Here is a 19,628-nt window from a genome sequence, read left to right as displayed (position 1 = left end):
TTTATCTGTCTTGATTCTCAAGCGTATGGATTTTCATTTTAAATGCATGATTTCTTCTTCAGGAGTACTTTTTTGATCCAGAGGTACTAACAGAAGGAGAATTGGCACCAAATGATAGATGCTGCAGAATTTGTGGCAAAATTGGCCATTTCATGAAAGATTGTCCTATGAGAAGAAAGTAAGTATAGTTTTGGCATCTGTGTGGAACTTTTCCTTAGATTTGTTCAGAAGAAAGATTAGGATAGTAATGCTAAAGCAAAACTTGTACATGCTGCAGATTATTTCATTTACTGTTGAAATTAAAATTTATCAATACCGATTTTGGCAGTGGTAGATGGTGTTGGTTTTTTAAATTTTTGTTCTGTGTTGAGTCACTACTTAACTTTTTGCCAGCATCATCTGTAGTGTTTTTTAACCGAATCTTTTCACAGAAGGCTGCAAAACTACTTAGCTTAAGGTGATAATGCTGACTCTGCACTTCATTATATAGGAAAGCAGTAGTCAAAGAGAATCTAAATGCAGAGCTGAATAGCTGTGTGCTGTGAAAAGCACTCAGGAAAGCATTTTACATATTTTCATTTAATAGCTTCTACTTCTAGAATCCTACTGCCCCAGCAAGACACATTTTTGTCATGTTCACAGAATCATGCAATTCATGTCAAAAAGCAAGTCAAGAATGTCACAGCATTATTTTTCTTAAGCACACAGATAGGAGAACAATGTCCTGGTTTACATCCAAGAGAAGGTGTCCTGATCCTGAGTAACCAGATGTCCAAAATTCAGCACCTATGTTCTTGCAACAAATGAATGCTAAACTGATCTTCCTGCTCTTCATCTTATGGACTGTTGTTGTGGTTTGAGCCCAGGGGGCAAATGAGCACCATGCAGCCACTTGCTTCCCCCTTCCCCCTCAGGAATGGGAAGGAGGAAATAAAGCAAGAGGATCATGAATTGGGATAAGGACAGGGAGGTGTGGTTCACCCATTATGGTCATGGGCAAAAGACAGACTTGTTAGGGGAAGAAAAAGAACATCAATTTAATTTAAACACCAACAACAACACTTAACAAACAGAGAAGGACAGTAAGAAGTATAACTACATCTTCAAAACACCTCCCCCCACCCCTCACGTCTTCCCAGGCTCAGCTTTGCTCCCTATTTCTCTATGTCCTCCCCTCCACTGACACAGGTGGGGCAGGGAACGTGGGTTGCAGTCAGTCCTTCACATGTTGTTTCCAATGCTTCTTCTTCCTCAGGGGAAGAACTCCTCACACTCCTCCCCTTCTCCAGTGTGGGGTCCCTTTCATGGGAAACAGTCCCCCATGAACTTTCTCTGACACGAGTCCCTCTCAGAGGCTGCAGCTCTTCACAAACTGCTCCAGCATGGGTCCCTCCCATGGGCTGCAACTCTTCCCAAGCTGCTCTGGCGTGGGTCCCTCCCATGTGTTGCCGTCCTCCCAGTTCTGAACTACAACAGCAGGGACTTCTTCCCAGAGTCCCAGCCTTCTTCAGGTGCAGCCACCTGCTCTGGCATGGGGTCCTCCACAGGCTGCAGGTTGGCATCTGCTCCACCATGGACCTCCATGGGCTGCAGGGGGACAGCCCTGCCCTCTCATCAAGGGCTGCAGGGGAGTCTCTGCTCCAGCACACCTCCCTCCTTCTTCCTCTTCCTCCTTCCTTTCACTGACCTCGGTGTTTGCAGATGTATCTCTTTTACAACTCCCCCTCACAACTCACACTCCTCCCACCAGGTTTCCCTTAAATACGTTATTGGTGAGGTGCAGCCACAACCACTAATTGTCTCGGCCCTGGCCAGAGGCGGGTCTGACTTAGAGCCCGGTTAGCTTTGAGAATCTTCTCGCAGGGGGCCACCACTGTAGCCTCCTCCCGTGTTACCAAAACCTGCACCACACACACAAATTCAACATAACTATCTAAACTTAAAACTGATTAATTTATTTTTTCCTAGTTAAGACAAAACTCTTTAAAGACTTCATGTCTATAAAATAGTGAAAATCAGCAAATACAATTTTAAGAGGACAAAATCTTGAAAGCTTTTGTGCCAACTTGTAAGGTGAATGGAAAAATCTAACCTTTGTTTAGAGTCTGTCTATGTTAAAAGCAGTAATTAAAAATCACCTGCACTCATAAGTAGCTTTCTAACTGCTTACATTGGATTGGATGAAGTAGCCTTTCTGCCACACATTAGAGAATTTTGAACTTATAATGTTGAGACTGTTAATTTGGGAATTTATTCAACTTTGGCAAACGCAAATACAGTAGCTGAAGATAATTTGAAAATAAAGAATGCTGCAGGTGGTGTGAAGATCTTCTCAGTGTCTAAACTGCTGTCTCAGATGCAATGGATTTTTAATCCTTCAACCTGGAGTGAAACCCAGTTTATTGCACATATGCAGCTATGTTCTATACAACTTTAGAGTGAAAGTCAGTGGGTTTTTGCATCTAAGAACATAAACGCCTTACTGGGTAAGACCGCTGATACATTTAAGTCCTCTGTTGAGCCACTGCAATGGGATATGCTGTCTATGAAGGGCACAGTAGTTGGCTGTTTTCTGTATTCCCATGTATTCCCCTGCATCTGCAGTTGCTGTGTAAGAAATGTTAGAGCACATACCTGCCCTGGTCTGGTGGTACTCATTAGTGGACTGGAGTTGTTTATGAATTTGTCCTTTTTGTTTGTTTGTTTGTTTTCTGAACCTGATTCTCCTGTTTTCCTTAATGGTTTTCTATGGCAGCCAGTTCCATAAGTATGCTAACTGATGTGTAAAGAGGTACTTTCTTTCATCTGTTTAAAGCCCACCTCATTTTAGCTTCATAAGCATTCCAGAGGTGTAGCCTTGTAGGATTTAGTTAGTAATGATACTGCCTTGATGATTTTGTAAGCCATGACTGTGTTCACCCTCTAGCTTCTCTGAGGGTAGGAAAGTCTTGGCCTTTTTACTGTCCCTTCCTTAAGTGCTTGCTCTCTTCATCACCTCAGCTGCCTTTCTCTTTCCCTTCTCTAACTGTACTACTTCCTTAAAATATTGAGACCAGACCAGTACACAGTACTCAGATGTAGGCACACCATGGTTTTATGGAGCAACAAAATTATGTCTGCTGTCCTGTTCTTAGTGTTTTATCCATCCTACCACTACACTCCCTGATAAAGAGGAGTCCAAATACAGACCCGTGAGGGACACCACTCGTCACTGGTCTCCACTTAGACATTGAGCCGTTGACCACAACTCTTTGAGTGTGACCATCCAGCCAGTTCCTTAACCACCAAGTGGTCCATCCATCAAATCCATATCTCTCCAGAGACAAGGATGTCATGTAAGACAATATCAGATGCTTTTCACAAGTCCAGGTAGATGAAGTCAGTTGCTCTTCCTTTATCTACCAATGCTGTAACCCTGTTGTAGAAGGCCACCAAGTTTGTCAGGAACAATTTGCCATTAGTGAAGGCATGTTGGCTGTCACCAATCACCCCTCTGTTTTCTATGTGCCTTAGTACAGTTCCCAGGAGGATCCACTCCATGATTTTGCCAGGCTCAGAGGTGAGACTGACTGGCCTGTGGTTCCCCAGGTCTTCCTTTTTTCCCTTTTTAAAAAAAGGGAAGCTCACCTTGAAGGTTATCTGCCATTCTTTAACTCACTTGTTCAGTTTTGTGAGGTGTTTTTAAGTTGCTTGCCATTAGCACTGCATCTGACTGACCAAATGAGCCTACTATTACCTTCAGACTTGGAGATTTCACTGATGTCTCCTTCTCCAGGTTATATATATATATTTCATATATATATAAAGAAGTTAGCTAAAACAAGTCTGGCAGTGGGAGCTCTTTCTCCACTGCTAGATCTTTAAGTCACGTATAATGTTAGAAGCTTCTCCCAGTAGAGCAGACTTTTAGAAATACTGTGAATATACAGTTTCAGAAGGAAGGGAGTTCTGATTTAACTGTACAATTGTACAGTTGCTCAGTGTTTCTCTTCTTGCACTGTCTTGGCAACTCTAGCAACCAGATCTCCTGTTGTGTTTAAATATTTGTGAGATATAATTATTAGAATTCAGGGCTGTTTTGTAATCAGTTATAAAGTTAAATTATTAAATATATGTTACGTTATTGTAGCACTGTTTGGTAGCAGAGTCAAAGGAAAATGTACGTTAATTCACTTTATTTAGCCCACTGAAGAAATACTGAAATACATCTATTGTCTGTAGAGAGCACTTGGTTTTGTTTGGGTTATTTTTTTTTTTACTCTGAGTATGTATGTAAGGCCTATGAACTCTGCAGCATTTTTCTGCTCCTGCAGAATAAGACGGCATCATGATTACGAAGATACTAAAACCCAGAGGTACACAGAAAACAAGGAGAAAAGAAGCAAAGAGGACAAAGAAGCTCAGAATAAAACAACAGAAAAGGAGAGCTCAATCAAGGAGGGCAAGTTGCATCTAGGTACACCTCAGAAGAGGAAACCAGCAAGGGTAATAGCGGAAGCTGGAAGAGAAAAGAATCCCAGGCAATCAGCAGAGAAGTGGAAGCGCCCAGAAGACAGAGACTTAAGAGAAAAACGTTGTTTTATCTGTGGAAGAGAAGGTCATATTAAAAAGGAATGCCCACAGTATAAAGGAGCTGCAGGTATGAAACTGATCAAGCTGAGTCGTTTAAACAGACCTTAGGTTTTTTGGTATTTTTGTCAGGGTTGACTAACAGGTAACGTTTTTGCTTCAAATGGCATCACATAAATGCCTTTTTTTTGTTGTTGTTTTTTAGTTAAATGTAGTCGCATTTAGTCAGTTTTCCCTTGATCCTCAACTGCCTTTCAGAACTTTGCTGTATCCCAAGAGATTTGACATGGTTTCTCTTAGTAGGTAAGATGCTTGTAGTAGGAAAGGGTATGACTGTCTAGTATGTTGAAATTGCTTCCATTGGCCCCCCCTACATAAGTTTGCTAACATTTTAAATTGCAGCTTCTCTTTCAAGTACATCATAACTGCAACAAAAGCTAGCCTTATAGCTCTTCACATCACCTAAACCAGAATTATTCCGTAAGACACTAAAATAACTATGAAAGCGTACAGATTGCTCAGATAGAATAATGTGAATGATACAAAGAATATTCCTGCCAACTCAGCAGTCAGAGGGATAAAGCAATCTGTCTTATTTTTCATGGAGTCAGTTTGCGACTTAAAAAAAAAAAACCAACCAACCTGCAAAAATGCCCCCAAATCCAGATCTTGACTGACAGACCTGAATGAAATAAATAAATACTTGCTTTAGCAGTATCTAAGTCATCCTTCAGATAAAACAGATCTCTCACCTGTGTTGTAAAGGAAAATAATTCTAAGGTAAAACTGAGACTCCTTAAGGCAGTGAATGGTACTTTTAGTTAGCTTCCTAAGTGTCATCATTTGAGTTCAAAAGGCAACTGGACACCACACAGCTGCTCATTCTCCCCTTTCCCCCACGTCAGGGAAGGAGAAAATAAAGCAAAAGGCTGTGGAATCAAGATAAAGACAGGGCGGAATGGTTCCCCTATTACAGTCAGGGGCAAAAGACAGACTCATTAGGGGAAGGAAAAAAGGACATGAATTTAATATAGACACTAACAACAACGACACTTAACAGAGTAGGACAGTGAGAAGCATTACCACATCTTACAGACACCTTCCCCCTACCTCTCCCTTCTTCCCAGGCTCAACTCTGCTCCCAGTTTCTCTACCTCCACTCCCTGGTGGTGCAGGGGGCAGAGGATGGGGGGGTGGGATCAATCCTGCTGCTTCTTCCGCCTTTGGGGAGGGGACAGTCTCGGATTCTTCCCCTGCTCCAGTGTGGTTCCCCTCTCATGGGAGACTCCAACATGAGTCCTTCCCATGGACTGCAGCTCTTCCTGAGCTGCTCCAGCATGGGTCCCTCCCGCGCGCTCCAACCCTCCCAGTGCTGAACTACAGCAGCGGGGGCTTCCCACACGGTCCCAGCCTTCTTCAGGTGCGGACGCCTGTCCTGGTGTGGGGTCCTGCACAGGGCACAGGTTGGTCTCTGCTTCACCACGGACCTCCATGGGTGGTAGGGGAGTGGCCCCACCCTCTCACCATGGGCTGCAGGGAGGGTGTCTGCACTGGTGCACCCTGCACCCCCACCTCCCCCTTTCTTCCACTGACCTTGGAGCCGAGGGAGCTTCGAGAAGCTTCTCATAGAAGGCCCCTGCTGTAGCCCTCTCACCCGCTACCGAAAGCCCCACCACAGAAACCCAGCACACAAAGGAACACAGTATTATTGTTTCCCTGTAGGTAAACCTAGGAGCATTTAAATTCATGCTGGAAGAATTTGTTCTACAGATTACTCATGATTTGACCTCTTTAAAGTAACAAACAGGAATCCTTTGTATAAACATAATTTCAAACCAGCTCTCCTCTACTAGCAAAAATGTTCTGTCTGGCTTACATCTAAAATCATGAATACTGGAGTAGGCATTTTGGCAATTAGCTGTATTTGGGGAATTACTATATCAGAATTTGATGAGAACTGCTGTAGAGTGGGCTTCATCTTTTTACTTACTTAGTGCCTGAGGTGTTCTCTCTAGTTGAATAGAGGATTATGAACAACTGGACGTAAGAGATCAGACTTAGTTCTTTGCTGTGCTTTGTGAGACTGTGGACAATTCACCTATCACCATATCTTCATTCATTCTCTGAAGCTCCCTGTCTCTGATTCTGGAGGAGGATACCGAGCTTAACTTATTGTAGGTTCCTAACTTAGATGCCCAACTATATATGCATCTCACCTCATGTGCCAGTTTTCCACATTATAAAATTGAGGAAAATAACAGTGTCTTACCTTCTACATTCTATGAAGGCAGATTGCAAATATTTTGGTATTCTTTTATCTTATGATACCTGAAATGGAAACTAGTTTCAAATTCGCAAATCTTTGTTATATTACGATCTTTTCAGGTGGTTCAAAACCAGAAGTGTTGTGTGGATCCTCTTCTTTACCCAGTGCTGCCAAACATGCTGGTAGATTAAATCAGGTAAACACCAAGTGTTCCTCTTCTTTGATCTTCTTCTCTTTAAATATTATAAAGTCCATATAAAGTAAATCAAAATAGCTTTACTTAAGTGTTCAAGGAGGACCTTTTATGTTTTACTGTGGAATAACATAATGCAATTTTGTTGGTTCATCATGTGTGTATGTTGTTTATAGGGAGTGTTTATACATGAAGAAAAAAAGAAACAAAAAGGAAAAGTATTTTTGAGTCCCCAGTCAGGTTTGTATGTCTTCATTTCAGTTCAGAAATTCTCTGTAAATGTATTTTTAACTTGCTTTCTCCATCAGTCCATATGTGAACTTTGCCTAATCTGCTAATCACAGCAGCAGTCTGTACAGGTTGATAGATGATTCTGAAGTGAAGCCACTTTCGTTTTTTTATGGGGAACGTGTGCAGTTTTTCAGTTTTGTTTTGGCAGCAAAACTTAGGCATGTCAGTTCTGTGCATTTTTTCTTTAACTCTGGTAGATTTATTTTGCAGAAGGATATTGTGTGTTTTTACCAATCTCTCTCATCTCTCCTCTTTTGGCATACATGGGGTTCTGTGTTTCTTCAGGGACAACATGTGGAGAGCTTTCTTGTGAGGCTCCCTCAGAGTAATTGTCTAGAATTCCACATGATCAACTAACTTAGGAAAGACTATCAAAGCCCATCCTTGGTCTGAGCTGCCAAACTGCAATGAAGTTAAAATTATACTTACAAGTAGCAGTTGGATGATAATATAAAGGCTTTTATGTACCCTCTCTGTATCAGAGATGTTTTGTGTTAGATGCACAGTTACAAATGCAGCTTCCTTACAGTAATTTCACACACTTATTAACAGGTACAATGAAGATTTTAAAAGCAACTGCTTTTTTTTTTTAGTTACTTTTGATCTTCTAGTGCAACTCTGCAAACATTTTAGCAGCCTGGGTTTTTTCAATAAAATATATAAATCATATCTGGTGCACCTGAAGGGGGACCTAAGTAGTCTCTACAAACTTTAGAAACCTAAACTGCAATTAAGTGTCTCAGTTTGGTTGGGAAGACACAGTATTTTCTAGTTTTACTGCAAGGCTTTTTCAAATCCAAGTTTGGGGATTTTAATCACAAAGTGATTTGTCATTAGGTGTTCAATTAAAAAAAAATGCTATTTTCAATTTTGTATTTTAATATTTCCTACTATCCTCCAACAGGTAATGATCTAAAGTTGATCTGTGTGTGCTTTCATTATAGTTTGACTCAACAGTAATTTTCTCCTGTCTGATTGTTTCAGCTGTTTCATGCCTTGTCTTTTTTTTTTAACCTTTGAAGTGTGATGCTTTCTTCTTCCCAATCCCAGGCAGCCTTTCCAATAAATACATGACTCAGGGAAAAGCCTCGCCGAAGAGGACCCAACAAGAACCATGAGAAATCTTACACACTGTTAAATTGCAATACAGGCCCTTCATTCATTTAAAAAAATTTTCTTTGGCTAAAGCATCTGGATTCACAGGACAGCAGCACAGACAACCTTTAAATTCAGCTTAATGAAATATGAGTGGTTTAATTTAGATTACTAGTACAAGCAACGATGGATTTTAGTATGGACCCCCACTCTTAAATAGATTGTTTGAGCATATTAATAGAAAGCCATGATATTTTGTATTTGTTTAATAGGTAAATCATATAGAAAAGGGCAGGTACTAAAAGTGGACTGGTTTCAAGGTTTTGTTGTTCCACCTGACCACTTTAAAATGCACTAAAATTGTGTGCAAGCCAAATACGTTATATTTTCTTCAAAAATTGATTTTTTGAAGGAGCAGATAATATTTATTAATGTTGATTGTTTACTGAATCCTTGTGTAAAAGTGTTTTAAATGTTTGTAGACTTCTACGTTATTTTTTTTCCGTAGAGAACTGAAAATATAGACACTAGTAAACATACGTAAAGCAATCTCTGGACAAGCAGTGCCATTGGGATTTCGTGGGGTTTTTTCTGTTCTGTGAGTTTATGGGAATTCATTTGCTGCTGTGCTTGTGTACAGGAAGAAAGAAAGACTAAGAAACAGGGCAGTCCTGTTTGATGCTGCTAAGAATTTTTTTCAAGGCCTTGGGGATACAGACAAAAATGCTTTAAGGAATAGAGGTATTATATTTGGCAACTGGGGAAAACACATGTCCATTTTCATTAAATGTGAAGAGGATCTTTGTACCAGCCAAGAATTTAATTAGTAGTAAGAACTTGAGCTTTACTTGAAGTCCTTCCAGAGCTGGTAATGTACCGTCTTATCTTGTTCAGGAAATAATTAGTTACATAGTAAAATTGAAACCACTGTTATTTATGACTTTGAAATAAAATTTAAGAAAAAAAATAAGGAAATCAGACCTAAGTTTCTATATTTCTTCTTAGGTTGTACTTTTTAGTATTACTGAATTACATGTAGAATTAATGATAACTTATTTGAATTATCTGGTTTTAGAAAGGTCATGTTTAATTTTTTCCCTTACTCATCTATTTTTATTCAAGTTGAAAGCCAGAATTGCCAAAGTGGTGTTAGGGAACTGGGATGCTAACTCCCATTTTGGTTTTCATCCATCTGTAGCCAACTATCTGTAAACTTGTAGATGTGCAACTTTTGCAAATAATTTCTTTTGTATTCTTTCCTCAATGTATTTTAAAACAAAATATTAGCCAGCAACACACAGAAAAGAATTTTGACTTTGTCTTCTATAATGTATTTCATCATATGAAATTGTCAGTTTTTCCCTCAAAAATATGTTAATTCTTGTAGTTTTTCTTTCATATCACACACACACACAAACACACACACAAACAAACAAAAAAAAAAGACAGCCTTCTGTATGCCTTATTTAGCCTTCTATTCAGTTACTTTCAGTTTTGCTGATGGGAATGCAGTGTGTAAACCTCTAAGGGTCTATGGCATAATCTCAATGATAGAAGTTATTAAAAAAAAAAATCAGATTTATGCATATTCACCGTCTTCCATTTGTGATAGTGGTGAAGTTTTCAACTGTGAAATTTTTTAATTCACATCTGAATAAACACGCATTCTGCAGATCCACCGGACTTCTCTCTTTGCAGCTGCTGCTTCCTTATGCAACTACAAATCCTTCATAGTTACTAATGTCATAGCCCTGAAATAAAACCCCCAAATTTGGCTTACATATTACAAGCATTAAACCAGTAACCAATAAATCCTTTGTTTGCTTAAAGAGTAGTTAAAGAGCACAGTCCGAGAATAAACACGTATCTGCTGAATTAAGTTGTAAAATTTAAGAAATGGATTGAAAACGAAAAAGTAAGTTCATCGTAACAATTCTTGATATCCAAGATCCTGCTTGCCTTATGGGAGCGTATTTTCAAGGGAGCAATTTTCCATACACAAAGGACTCTGAAAGACACACTGCATTAATAAAATGTTTCTAGAAAAAGAATGGTACCAAAAGTAATAAACTAAAATAATAGTTTACAACTAAATTCATACTAATAAAATGTAATAATAAATAATAATAATAAACTGAGAGTTTAAGTGACCTTTTCTGAAGCACCTGTATATTCAGTCCACCTAATGATATGGGAGAACAATGTCTTGGTGCCAGTGTTTATTTGTGCTGCTTTTTTTACTTAAAAAAAAAAAAAAAGTGCTACTGTCATATTTCACAGGAATTTCACATGCTTTTGATGTCCCTGTTTCCACAGTTGGAAAATGTCCAGTGCTATGAGTAAGTAGCTATCAGTGCTGAAAAAAGGTGAAGGATGAAATGGTGTTTCAGGTATGCCGCACAGTAACTGTCAGTCTTAAACAGGCAATTTAATCTCAGTTCAAACTATGTAACTACTAGATTAACACACATCCATCTCCCCTAATCTAATTGTTCTGGTGATATTTGTTTCATAGCTATATTTAAAACTGGTTTCTCATCCATCAAAAATTGTATTTAGATGTCTTTAATACACAATTATTTCTTTTATAAACCTCATCATATTTTTATAAAAACTGCAGAAGCCACATCAAAAATGATCTTCACTAGTGACTGTTTGGGTCCTGAAACAGTGGTTTAGAATGGGAACTTGCTAGCAAAGAATTTTTCTTTTTTTCCTATACTGATAAAGTTATCGGTCATATCTCTTGTTATTTGCATCAAATATTTAATACTGACTTTTGCTTTTATCTTCTGGTAATGTACTGAATCCAAAAAGCACCTTAGAAGTCTGTTGCTCTAGCCCATGCTCAGTCTTTCATGATGAGATTTATTCAGCAGGCAGGTGACTAAAGAGTGATGATGAGAAGCATCGGAAGGAAGTACAAGAAGCAGCTCTTCATGCCTGTACGGTAGACTGTGAACGATGCAAGAAGATACTAGTTACCTTCATGCACAAGCTTCGCCCCTCCAAGCATGCGTATTACTGACTTCAACTTCTGACTGATAGTGCATTTGAACCCTCCCACGCCTGAGTGGGTGTGGCTTAGGTGTTGCCTAAATTTTGTGTGAATGCCACATTTTGTGTAGCTAAAGAAAATACGACTTTTTTTTTTTATACAGCTGGTACCTTTGTATTTGAGGTGGAACTACCGTGCCTCATCCAAGAGTAGTGGCGTAATTATGTATGTAAGCAAGAGAAATACCTGCGCATTTACTATCAAGCTCTTCAAAACAGATATCCTAAGTAGATGTGGTGATGAGAGGCGGGCGCGTTGCTTGCACTTTGCAGATGCAGGTTTACAGTGTCACCCAGCGTACTTAACCGCGCTGTCAGACGAAACGGCAGGCGGGTGCTCGCTGCCCTCCCGGCACAGCCGTCGTTCCGTCTAAAGCAACAGGCCCGCCCCTCCTGCGCCGTGCCTGCCAGGGTCTCCCCAGGCGCCGCCTCCCACACGGGCAGCGCCACAACCTGTTTACGCTCTTTGCCTCGCTCTCTGGCAGCGGCCGGGCCTGGCCCCGCCGCCTTCCCCAGCGGCCAGCAGGGCCTGAGGGGCCGGGCCGCCCGCGGCGGCTGCGGCGGCCGAGCCTCTGCCGCTTATCTCTGCCCGCAGGCCCCCGCCGCGGGGGCGGGGCCGCCGCGGGCTGCCCATCACAGCCCGCTACCCAATAGGGGCGGTCGCCGCCACGGCGCCGTGGCGTCACGGCGCGAGCGCGCCGGTGCCGGTGGCAGAGGGCGGCGATGGCCTCGTCGGTGGTGCGGGCCACGGTGCGCGCCGTCAGCAAGCGGAAGATCCAGGCGACTCGCGCCGCCCTCACCCTGGTCAGTGCCAGTGCCGCCGCCGCCGCCGCCGCCTCGCCGGGGCGGGAGCTGCTCCGCGACCGGCCTGCGCCGGGACGGGCCTGCGCCGGGACCGGCCTGCCGCCCGCCCCGCGGCGGGTGTTGCGCGGCCGCCCCTGGGCCGCCGGCGGCAGCGGGGTGGGAGGAGGGCGGGCCGGCCCGGCTGCCCGCCCGCCCTGACCGGGCAGGGGGCGAGGCGCCGCGCCGCTGCGTCGGGACTCGCCCGGGGCGGTTGTTGCGGCCCAGGCAGGGCCGGCACCTTCCGCCCGCTGCCGTTGCCGGCTGTGCGGCGCAGGGAGGGGGAGGGCTGCGGCGAGCTTGGGGGAGGTCTCCTCCCCCTTGCTGAGTTAACGGGGGTGTGCGGGGGGGTGAGGAGCTGCCGCTGCTCGCCAGTCCCGCTGGGGAGGTGGCCCTGCTGCTCCGTGTGCGGGGAGCAGGCGGCGGGAGAAGGGGGAACGCCGGCGCGGCCCCGTCATGCAGGGGGGGATTTTTGCATAGTCATCTGAAGAAGTGTATCTATTCAGGAAAAAAAAAAGACAAAACAAACAAACAAACAAACAAAAGCTTATGTCCAGAAGCAGGCTGGTAGGCTGTTTCTAAGAAGGCTTTGTATCCTTTTGTTAACTGAAGAATGCGTTTGCTACTGGCGGCAGTACTGGGGGGGGGGGGATTACCGCAGAGGAAGGTACAGTCAGTTTTCTGCAGGAACCAGGGCACATTAGGTGAATATTGTTCAGTCGTTTGTCAGAGCGGGTATTTCCTGTCCAGTAGTGATTCTGTAACAAAAGAAAATAAATATGTGTAATTAGAAAAGGTTTACTGCTGTTAAGTCTACTTGTACTTTGCTTTGTGTGTTTAAGTCTGCTCGTGGTAAGACCTTCACATTGCTAATGCTTTTCCCTTTCTCAGTGTCTTAGAAACTTGTGGCTACGTAATGGAAATTTCTGTGTTTGTGTTATGTTCTTGTATTTCTGCAGCAACTAGATCTGCGTGAACGGTGAATTTATCAGCTGTAAAGTCACAGTTCCCCTCTAGGTTAGTGGGAAGAGATAAACAGGCCATAAACACTTCTGTGCCTAATGGATTTTTGTTTGTAATGTGTATGTGACAAAAGTTTCACAAGAGCAGAACTACCTTGTAAATAGGAGACAATGTAAACTAAGAAAATCTGAGTGCACAGAGTTGGAATAGACATTTTTTTATAGTACAGCTGAGTACATTGCACGCTTCAGTATGTTTGAGCATTTACTGCAAATAAACCAAAAAAGCCCATTTCAAATTGATGCATATGTCTTTGTTTTTCAGACCCCATCAGCTGTTCAGAAGATAAAACAGCTTCTTAAAGATAAACCGGAGCATGTACGTATAAACAGGGCCAACCTGCAGATTGTGATAAAGTACTCACACAGCTCATGATCACAAAGCAATTCTTGCTAACTCTAGAAAAATTTAAAATAATCACTGAGGTTTTGTGTTTGGTTGGGGTTTTTTGGCTTTTTTTTTTTTTTGGAGGGGAGTGCATGAGATTGTTTATATATCAAGCTCCATTTTATAAAATGAAATGCAAGAAATAACTGATTGTAATGGTATTTCACTCTACAGTTACTTTTGAGATTGATAAAGTTGAAATTTTAAGCTTCCATATACTTTTGAGCTATATTTTAAAGAAGCCTTTCAGTGTGGCGTAGTGGTGACTTCTGGTAGGGAAAGAGATCTTCAGCTGTTGATAGTAAGACATTATTAATAAAGTTATTGTAGGAATTCTCATTGTGAAGTGTATAATAAGAAAGTTAGATTCGCACTCACTGGAAAACATCTAATTCTTAGGAAACTTGCCTGACAATGTGGGGGTTTTTTTAAGTGACCAGCATTTCTCAAACAAATTGATTGAGCTTGTCATGTTTTCTCCTTGGGGAAAAACAGAGTCTTGCTTTCTAACCATTATAAAAACAAGCATTAGCTTTTCTTCTTTACAGTAACTATTATTTCAGGAATAATATTTCTTTATTAACTGTCAAGGAAAGCTTGTTGTTTCTTTTGCTTCCTGCACATCTGCAATTAATTAGACTCCTTGTTCTAATGTTTTAAACCATTCTAAGGAAACCCTGAGCCTACAGCTTAGTTGATCAGTCATCCCCTTGCTATAAATGCTCTTTGCATTTTCCAAGCCATTTGTAGTAGTTCTGTAGAGAAGGGTATTTAGTCTGAAAAGATTTAATGTTGTTTGTCTGAGATCCCACTTGATGACAAGTGGTATGTTTTGATGCATTTTTATTACAACATTGATGGCAAAGATAGACAATACCATTTTCAGTTATGAAGCATTGGTTTGTGGAAAGTGGTACAGATGCTTTTGAAAGATTGTTGTGCACAAGTAGCTTTCTGTTTCCTTAAAACCTTTTCTTGGTTCTTTACTTACACAGATGCTCTTTTGTTCAGACGTGCAGGATACTGTGAATATTACAAACATACTGACTAGGTTGAGCTTTTAAGGTCAATTAAAACAGTAAGCAAAAAAACACACTTGGTCTAAGGAAAGGATTGATTTTGAAGTGAGACTGGCAATAGAGGTAATGACAAAATCAAAGTACATTTTTCAAAACTTTGAAGTAAGTTTTCTGATGGTGTCATTACAAGAGTTCTGTGAAAATGTAGTAACTGCCCTTGTCTTGGCCTCACAGCTTCATAATTATGTTACTATCAGTAATCATAACAGCAGCTGAATTAGCATCTGAGCAAACTTTAATTTGAAGTCAGAAAAATGTCCTCCTTTGAAATTTGACTGTCTTTATGAGACCAGTCACCTAGAGGAGTGCCACAAGTTTATCACTTCAAAACTTTAACATATTTTAGGGCTTGATCCACAGTAGCAAGCATCTGATGTTTGCTTTTACCTTGGCCGTCAGTTTTAGAAAAGTAAAAAAATGTTACCTCTTAATCCATTAAGGTAATTCACTTCTGCTTTGAGGCAGTAGGGAGGAATTAATGACAGCATTTTATTGCTCTGTGTAGTTTTTATCTTGGTGTTCCAGAACAGGTTTTTAAGAAGTCATAAATGTGGTGTTGGTTTGTTGGTTTGGTTTGTTTTGTTTTTTAGGTAGGTGTGAAAGTAGGTGTACGTACAAGAGGATGCAATGGACTTTCATACACGTTAGAATATACAAAATCGAAAGGGGACTCTGATGAAGAAGTGGTTCAAGATGGTGAGTTTCTGATGCAGCAGAGCAAATTTATGTGGTGAGGGGGAAGAATAAACTATTACAGGTTTGCCAAATTACAGGTTAGAGCTTACTTGAAGTAATGAGTTATAGCACGAGGTCCTACTGTTCTGTTATGGGAATTGTTGTCACCTTAGTTTCTATTTTGAAGTAACCAGTTAGTTAATCTGCAGTCTGCATCAAGGACTGTTCCACCAGAGTAGTATAGTCTATTGTTCATGTCTTTGGAGGTGTCTAGCAGCAGATATTTAGAGAATAATACAGAACAATGCATATATAAAGGAATTCTTAATCAACATACCTAAACCAAGGCTTGGTGAAGTAAAGATTTTAATTTCCAAGAGATTTTCCAAATTACCTTCTCTAACTAGTCTTATTCTTCATTGATTCCAAATTTGGTTTCAACCTGTTTAAGCTTTTGACCTTCACATTGCTTTGTAACAACAGGTTCTATGATTTTAACTTATGAATATTTTAAAAACTGTTTTCATATGCTGATATTTAAGCTTTCTGCCTGGTAATTTCATTGAGCATCCCACGATAGGTCTATTGCTGAAGTTCCTGTTGTGGTTTAACTCCAGCTGGCAGCTAAGCCCCACGCAGCTGCTCGCTCACTCCCCCCAGTGGCATGGAAGGGAAAATCAGAATGGTAAAAGTGAAAAAACTCGTGGATTGAGATAAAGACAGTTTAATAAGTAAAGCAAAAGCCACATGCACACAAGCAAAGCAAAACAAGGAATTCACTCAGGGCTCCCCACCAGCAGGCAGGGGCTCAGCCACCCCCAGGAGATCGGGGCTCCATCCCATGTAACGGTGTCTTGGGGAGACAAACACCATCACTCCAAACATCTGCCCCTTCCTCCTTCTTCCCCCAGCTTTATGTGCTGAGCGTGACATCGTGTGGTCTGGGATATCCCTTGGGTCAGTTGGGGTCAGCTGTCCTGGCTGTGTCCCCTCCCAACTCCTTGTGCCCCCCCAGCCCCTCGCTGGTGGGGCGGGCTGAGGAGCAGAAGAGGCCTTGGCTCCGCGCAAGCACTGCCCAGCACTCACTGGACCATCCCTGCCTTATTGACAGCACAAATCCAAAACAGCCTCATATCAGCTACAGCCCAGTTCTATACATTTTCCCAGTTTGTATAAAGACTTCTGTCAGTGGTTTTAGGCATTACTGTACTCTGTTACACTATGTTCAGGAATATTACTTTTAATTTGGTGGCAAAGAAAGAGATCTAAGTATAAGTGGGATGTCACAATTATGTTCTTATAGAAGCTATGCTGCTAGGCAGAGCCCGTCTTCCAGCTGTCTTCAGAATACTAGTGACCAACTCATAAATTTTATGCTCTTAAACAGAGAATTAGTTGTAACTTCAGATTATTAAATTGAACCAGAGTATGTGAGATAGGGACTGCCACCTAATTCTGCAGGTGCCATTTGATTTCAAATTCTGGAGTTACCTCTTCTGCTTGAGTCAGAGCTGTTTTAGCTTTACAGAGCTGAAAACACATTTTTTGGAAGGTATTTCCTGATTGGGATCTTAAGGAAGATAAAAGCAGTTTCCTTCAGTCAGGTCAGAGACCTTAAGTTCTGAAGCCAAACAGCATTTCAGGTGTGCCTGTGTGCTCTCGTTTTGGTTGCTTCTAGACAGGTTGCCAGTGAAGGCTCTGACTTTTATATAGCTCTGTGTGCAGTGAGCTGGTGGCTTTGGTTCCCAGCACAAATTTTCTGGCCCCTAGGTAGTATCTGACTTCTTCAGGGATCAGGTCCCTGAACTTCTTCATTAGGTTTAGCCTTCACTGTCAGTTACTGTCCAAGTTGACTCCCAAAATGCGTAGATTCAACTCAGTTGCCCACAAACCTGTGTAAGTAATAAGTCTACTTATTACTACTACTATATACTACATAGTAGTGCCTACTATGATGAAACAGCTTTCCAGCAATCTCTCATACACCTTAATGAGTTCTTGTTGCTGCTCACTGATAAAATTTTAAATTTTTATTTTTATTATTTCTTAGACTGTGGACAGCTAAAGCAGTCCACTCTCACCTTTTATCAGATTTGCACTGTTAAAGTTCAGCAACTTTCCAGAGAGGTAGATACTTTGTATACTTGAGAAAAGGCAGCTCTTCCCAGTTCCTAAAGTGAACTACTAATTCTTAATCCTTAAATTTTGTGGTATCTTTGAAAGTTCACACATTTGTCTTGTTATAGGATTGAGTATAACTAATAGTTAATGTAGACCTAATATTTTTGTCAGAGCAAAAAATAATAATTTTGAGAAAGGAACATTGGGTTTTTCAAGGTGTTTGGACCTCTTGTTGAATGTGCAGACTTCAAGAATGATAGGAAATGGGTTACTGACTGTAATGCATGGGAATTTAGTACTGAAGCTGAGATTCATTCTGAAGTTCTACAGCTTATTTTCCCAGGTATCATGTTTTCAAGTCCCCTCTCAATATATACATTCATGTGCACACACAAATAACAGTTCTAGACTGTTGCTAGACTGTTATAGTAAAAACAATGATGAAACAATTACTTTTAGAGTAAAAACAATGATGAAAGTGCCCAGTGTTAGGCCAGGGAAACCAGGTTATACTGGTAGTCTTCATATTTAGCTTCCATTTTTTTATCATTGGTCGAAAGAGAATTTCAAAGCAAATCATGATTTTGCTGTCCATAAAGCGGTTCTTGTTTTTTTTTTTTTTTCTTTTTTTCCTTTGTTGTCTTCAAGGGGTTAGAGTGTTTATTGAGAAGAAGGCACAGCTGACGCTTCTAGGAACTGAAATGGACTATGTAGAAGACAAACTGTCCAGTGAATTTGTCTTCAATAATCCAAACATCAAAGGAACATGTGGCTGTGGAGAAAGCTTTAACATCTGAAATCTCAGGACTACTACTTTTATTTTTGAGCACCCCAAAACACTTACAGCTTTCGGAAGCAAACACATTTTCTTCAGGTTCATAGGCATTGTAAAATGTCGATACTGTTAAGAAAAACAAATCATTCTGAAAACATAAATTTTGTGTTAAATTCCACCACTGATGTAGTTATGCTGTAATTTGTGATGAGTTGGAATCCAAAAGGTAAGAACAGTAAGTGCTGTAATAACATCTCTGTACTTTCACATGCCAATGAAATAAAATCTCACTGTTCTTTTCCTTTGTCACTTTCTTTGTCCACTCTACTTGCACTTGCCCATCCAAAACCCATTTTAAAGCATATACTGCCAGTGCATTTTGCTTTGATTGGGGAGAGCAGGGGGGAAGAATGCCAAAAAAAAACCCTGCAACCATTTATACGTGTTTATTTATAAAGGTTTATATACACAGGCTCACAGTCCTGAGCCTCAGAGTTCACTATGATTATGTAGGTGCTTGCTTTGGTTTTGTAGTTTTCCGATGCTTTCATCTTGTTATGTGTGGGTTTTCTCGTGATTTATTTTCCCAGAAATTTGAGGAAGTCCAAAAAGAAATTAATTTATTAATGTAGTGGTAGGCTACCATAGCACTGCTTGTAGAAATACTTCAAAATGGGCTAACCCAGTTTGAATTCTGTTCCTTTCCTTGTGGAAGGCACAGTCTTTGCTTAACTTGGGAAGTAATTTTGAAGAACATTAAATATATTCAGACGCTGAAGTACTAAAGCAGGGTACACACAGGCCTTGTTTCTCACATTTGTGTTGTTTATCTTTCTTAAATTGCAAAGTTGGTGAAACTGGCTCCAGATTTTGATTCCCCAGGTTCACAGAATGTGTTGTCTGTGTATCAAAAGCTATGAACACTTTTTTTGAGAGAGAAATCTTAGATTTCTCATTACTTGTAGTCATGTCTGATACTAATTTTGTTCAAGCTTGAACTCTGTTCTGTAACTGCAGGTACTAGGGGTTTTCACCATAGCTTATGGTAACTGCTATTTAACTCCTGTCTTGAAGGTATCTCGGTAAAAGGAAAAAAAGCATAATTTTAAAAACTCCAGTGTTTCATAATTGCTTTAAATGAATCTAGTAGTTAAAATACTGTGCTTACAGGAGACTCTTTTTTCATTGGAATTTAAACTTACTTTCTCACCATCAGAATTTTGTTTTTGCAGACCAATGTTTTTCAAGCTTATGAAG

At 40.8% G+C, this 19,628-nt stretch overlaps 2 protein-coding genes and 1 long non-coding RNA gene across 8 annotated transcripts in view; 2 read left to right on the top strand and 1 right to left on the bottom strand.

The window, feature by feature from the left end:
- TUT7 (terminal uridylyl transferase 7) overlaps positions 1–9,394 on the top strand; it is a 36,539-nt gene extending 27,145 nt beyond the window's left edge. For 4 of the 6 annotated variants that reach the window (XM_042787574.1, XM_042787576.1, XM_042787577.1 and 1 more), the window contains exons 25-28: positions 63–178; positions 4,314–4,639; positions 6,955–7,031; positions 7,205–9,394. In XM_042787574.1, coding sequence (XP_042643508.1) covers positions 63–178; positions 4,314–4,639; positions 6,955–7,031; positions 7,205–7,366 — 681 coding nt within the window. In that variant the 3' untranslated portion in view covers positions 7,367–9,394. The remainder of the gene's footprint in view (positions 1–62; positions 179–4,313; positions 4,640–6,954; positions 7,032–7,204) is intronic. The other 2 variants (XM_032981801.2, XM_032981802.2) reach the window with 2 other exon arrangements.
- Positions 9,395–11,116: 1,722 nt separating this feature from the next.
- LOC116958905 lies at positions 11,117–12,012 on the bottom strand. Its single transcript, XR_004405539.2, has 2 exons — positions 11,659–12,012; positions 11,117–11,369 (listed from the first exon to the last, which is right to left on the bottom strand). It is a non-coding gene; the product is annotated as an uncharacterized LOC116958905 (long non-coding RNA).
- Positions 12,013–12,123: 111 nt separating this feature from the next.
- ISCA1 (iron-sulfur cluster assembly 1) lies at positions 12,124–18,680 on the top strand. Its single transcript, XM_042787578.1, has 4 exons — positions 12,124–12,275; positions 13,599–13,652; positions 15,391–15,496; positions 18,245–18,680. Exons 1-4 carry the CDS (start codon positions 12,195–12,197, stop codon positions 18,391–18,393), a joined length of 390 nt encoding a protein of 129 aa, XP_042643512.1. The 5' UTR covers positions 12,124–12,194; the 3' UTR covers positions 18,394–18,680.
- Positions 18,681–19,628: the final 948 nt, after the last annotated feature.

The sequence above is a fragment of the Tyto alba genome, unplaced genomic scaffold, assembly GCF_018691265.1.
Source record: "Tyto alba isolate M040663 unplaced genomic scaffold, T.alba_DEE_v4.0 Super-Scaffold_13, whole genome shotgun sequence".
Lineage (NCBI taxonomy): Eukaryota > Metazoa > Chordata > Aves > Strigiformes > Tytonidae > Tyto > Tyto alba.
This window is presented reverse-complemented; position numbering and strand designations above follow the sequence as displayed.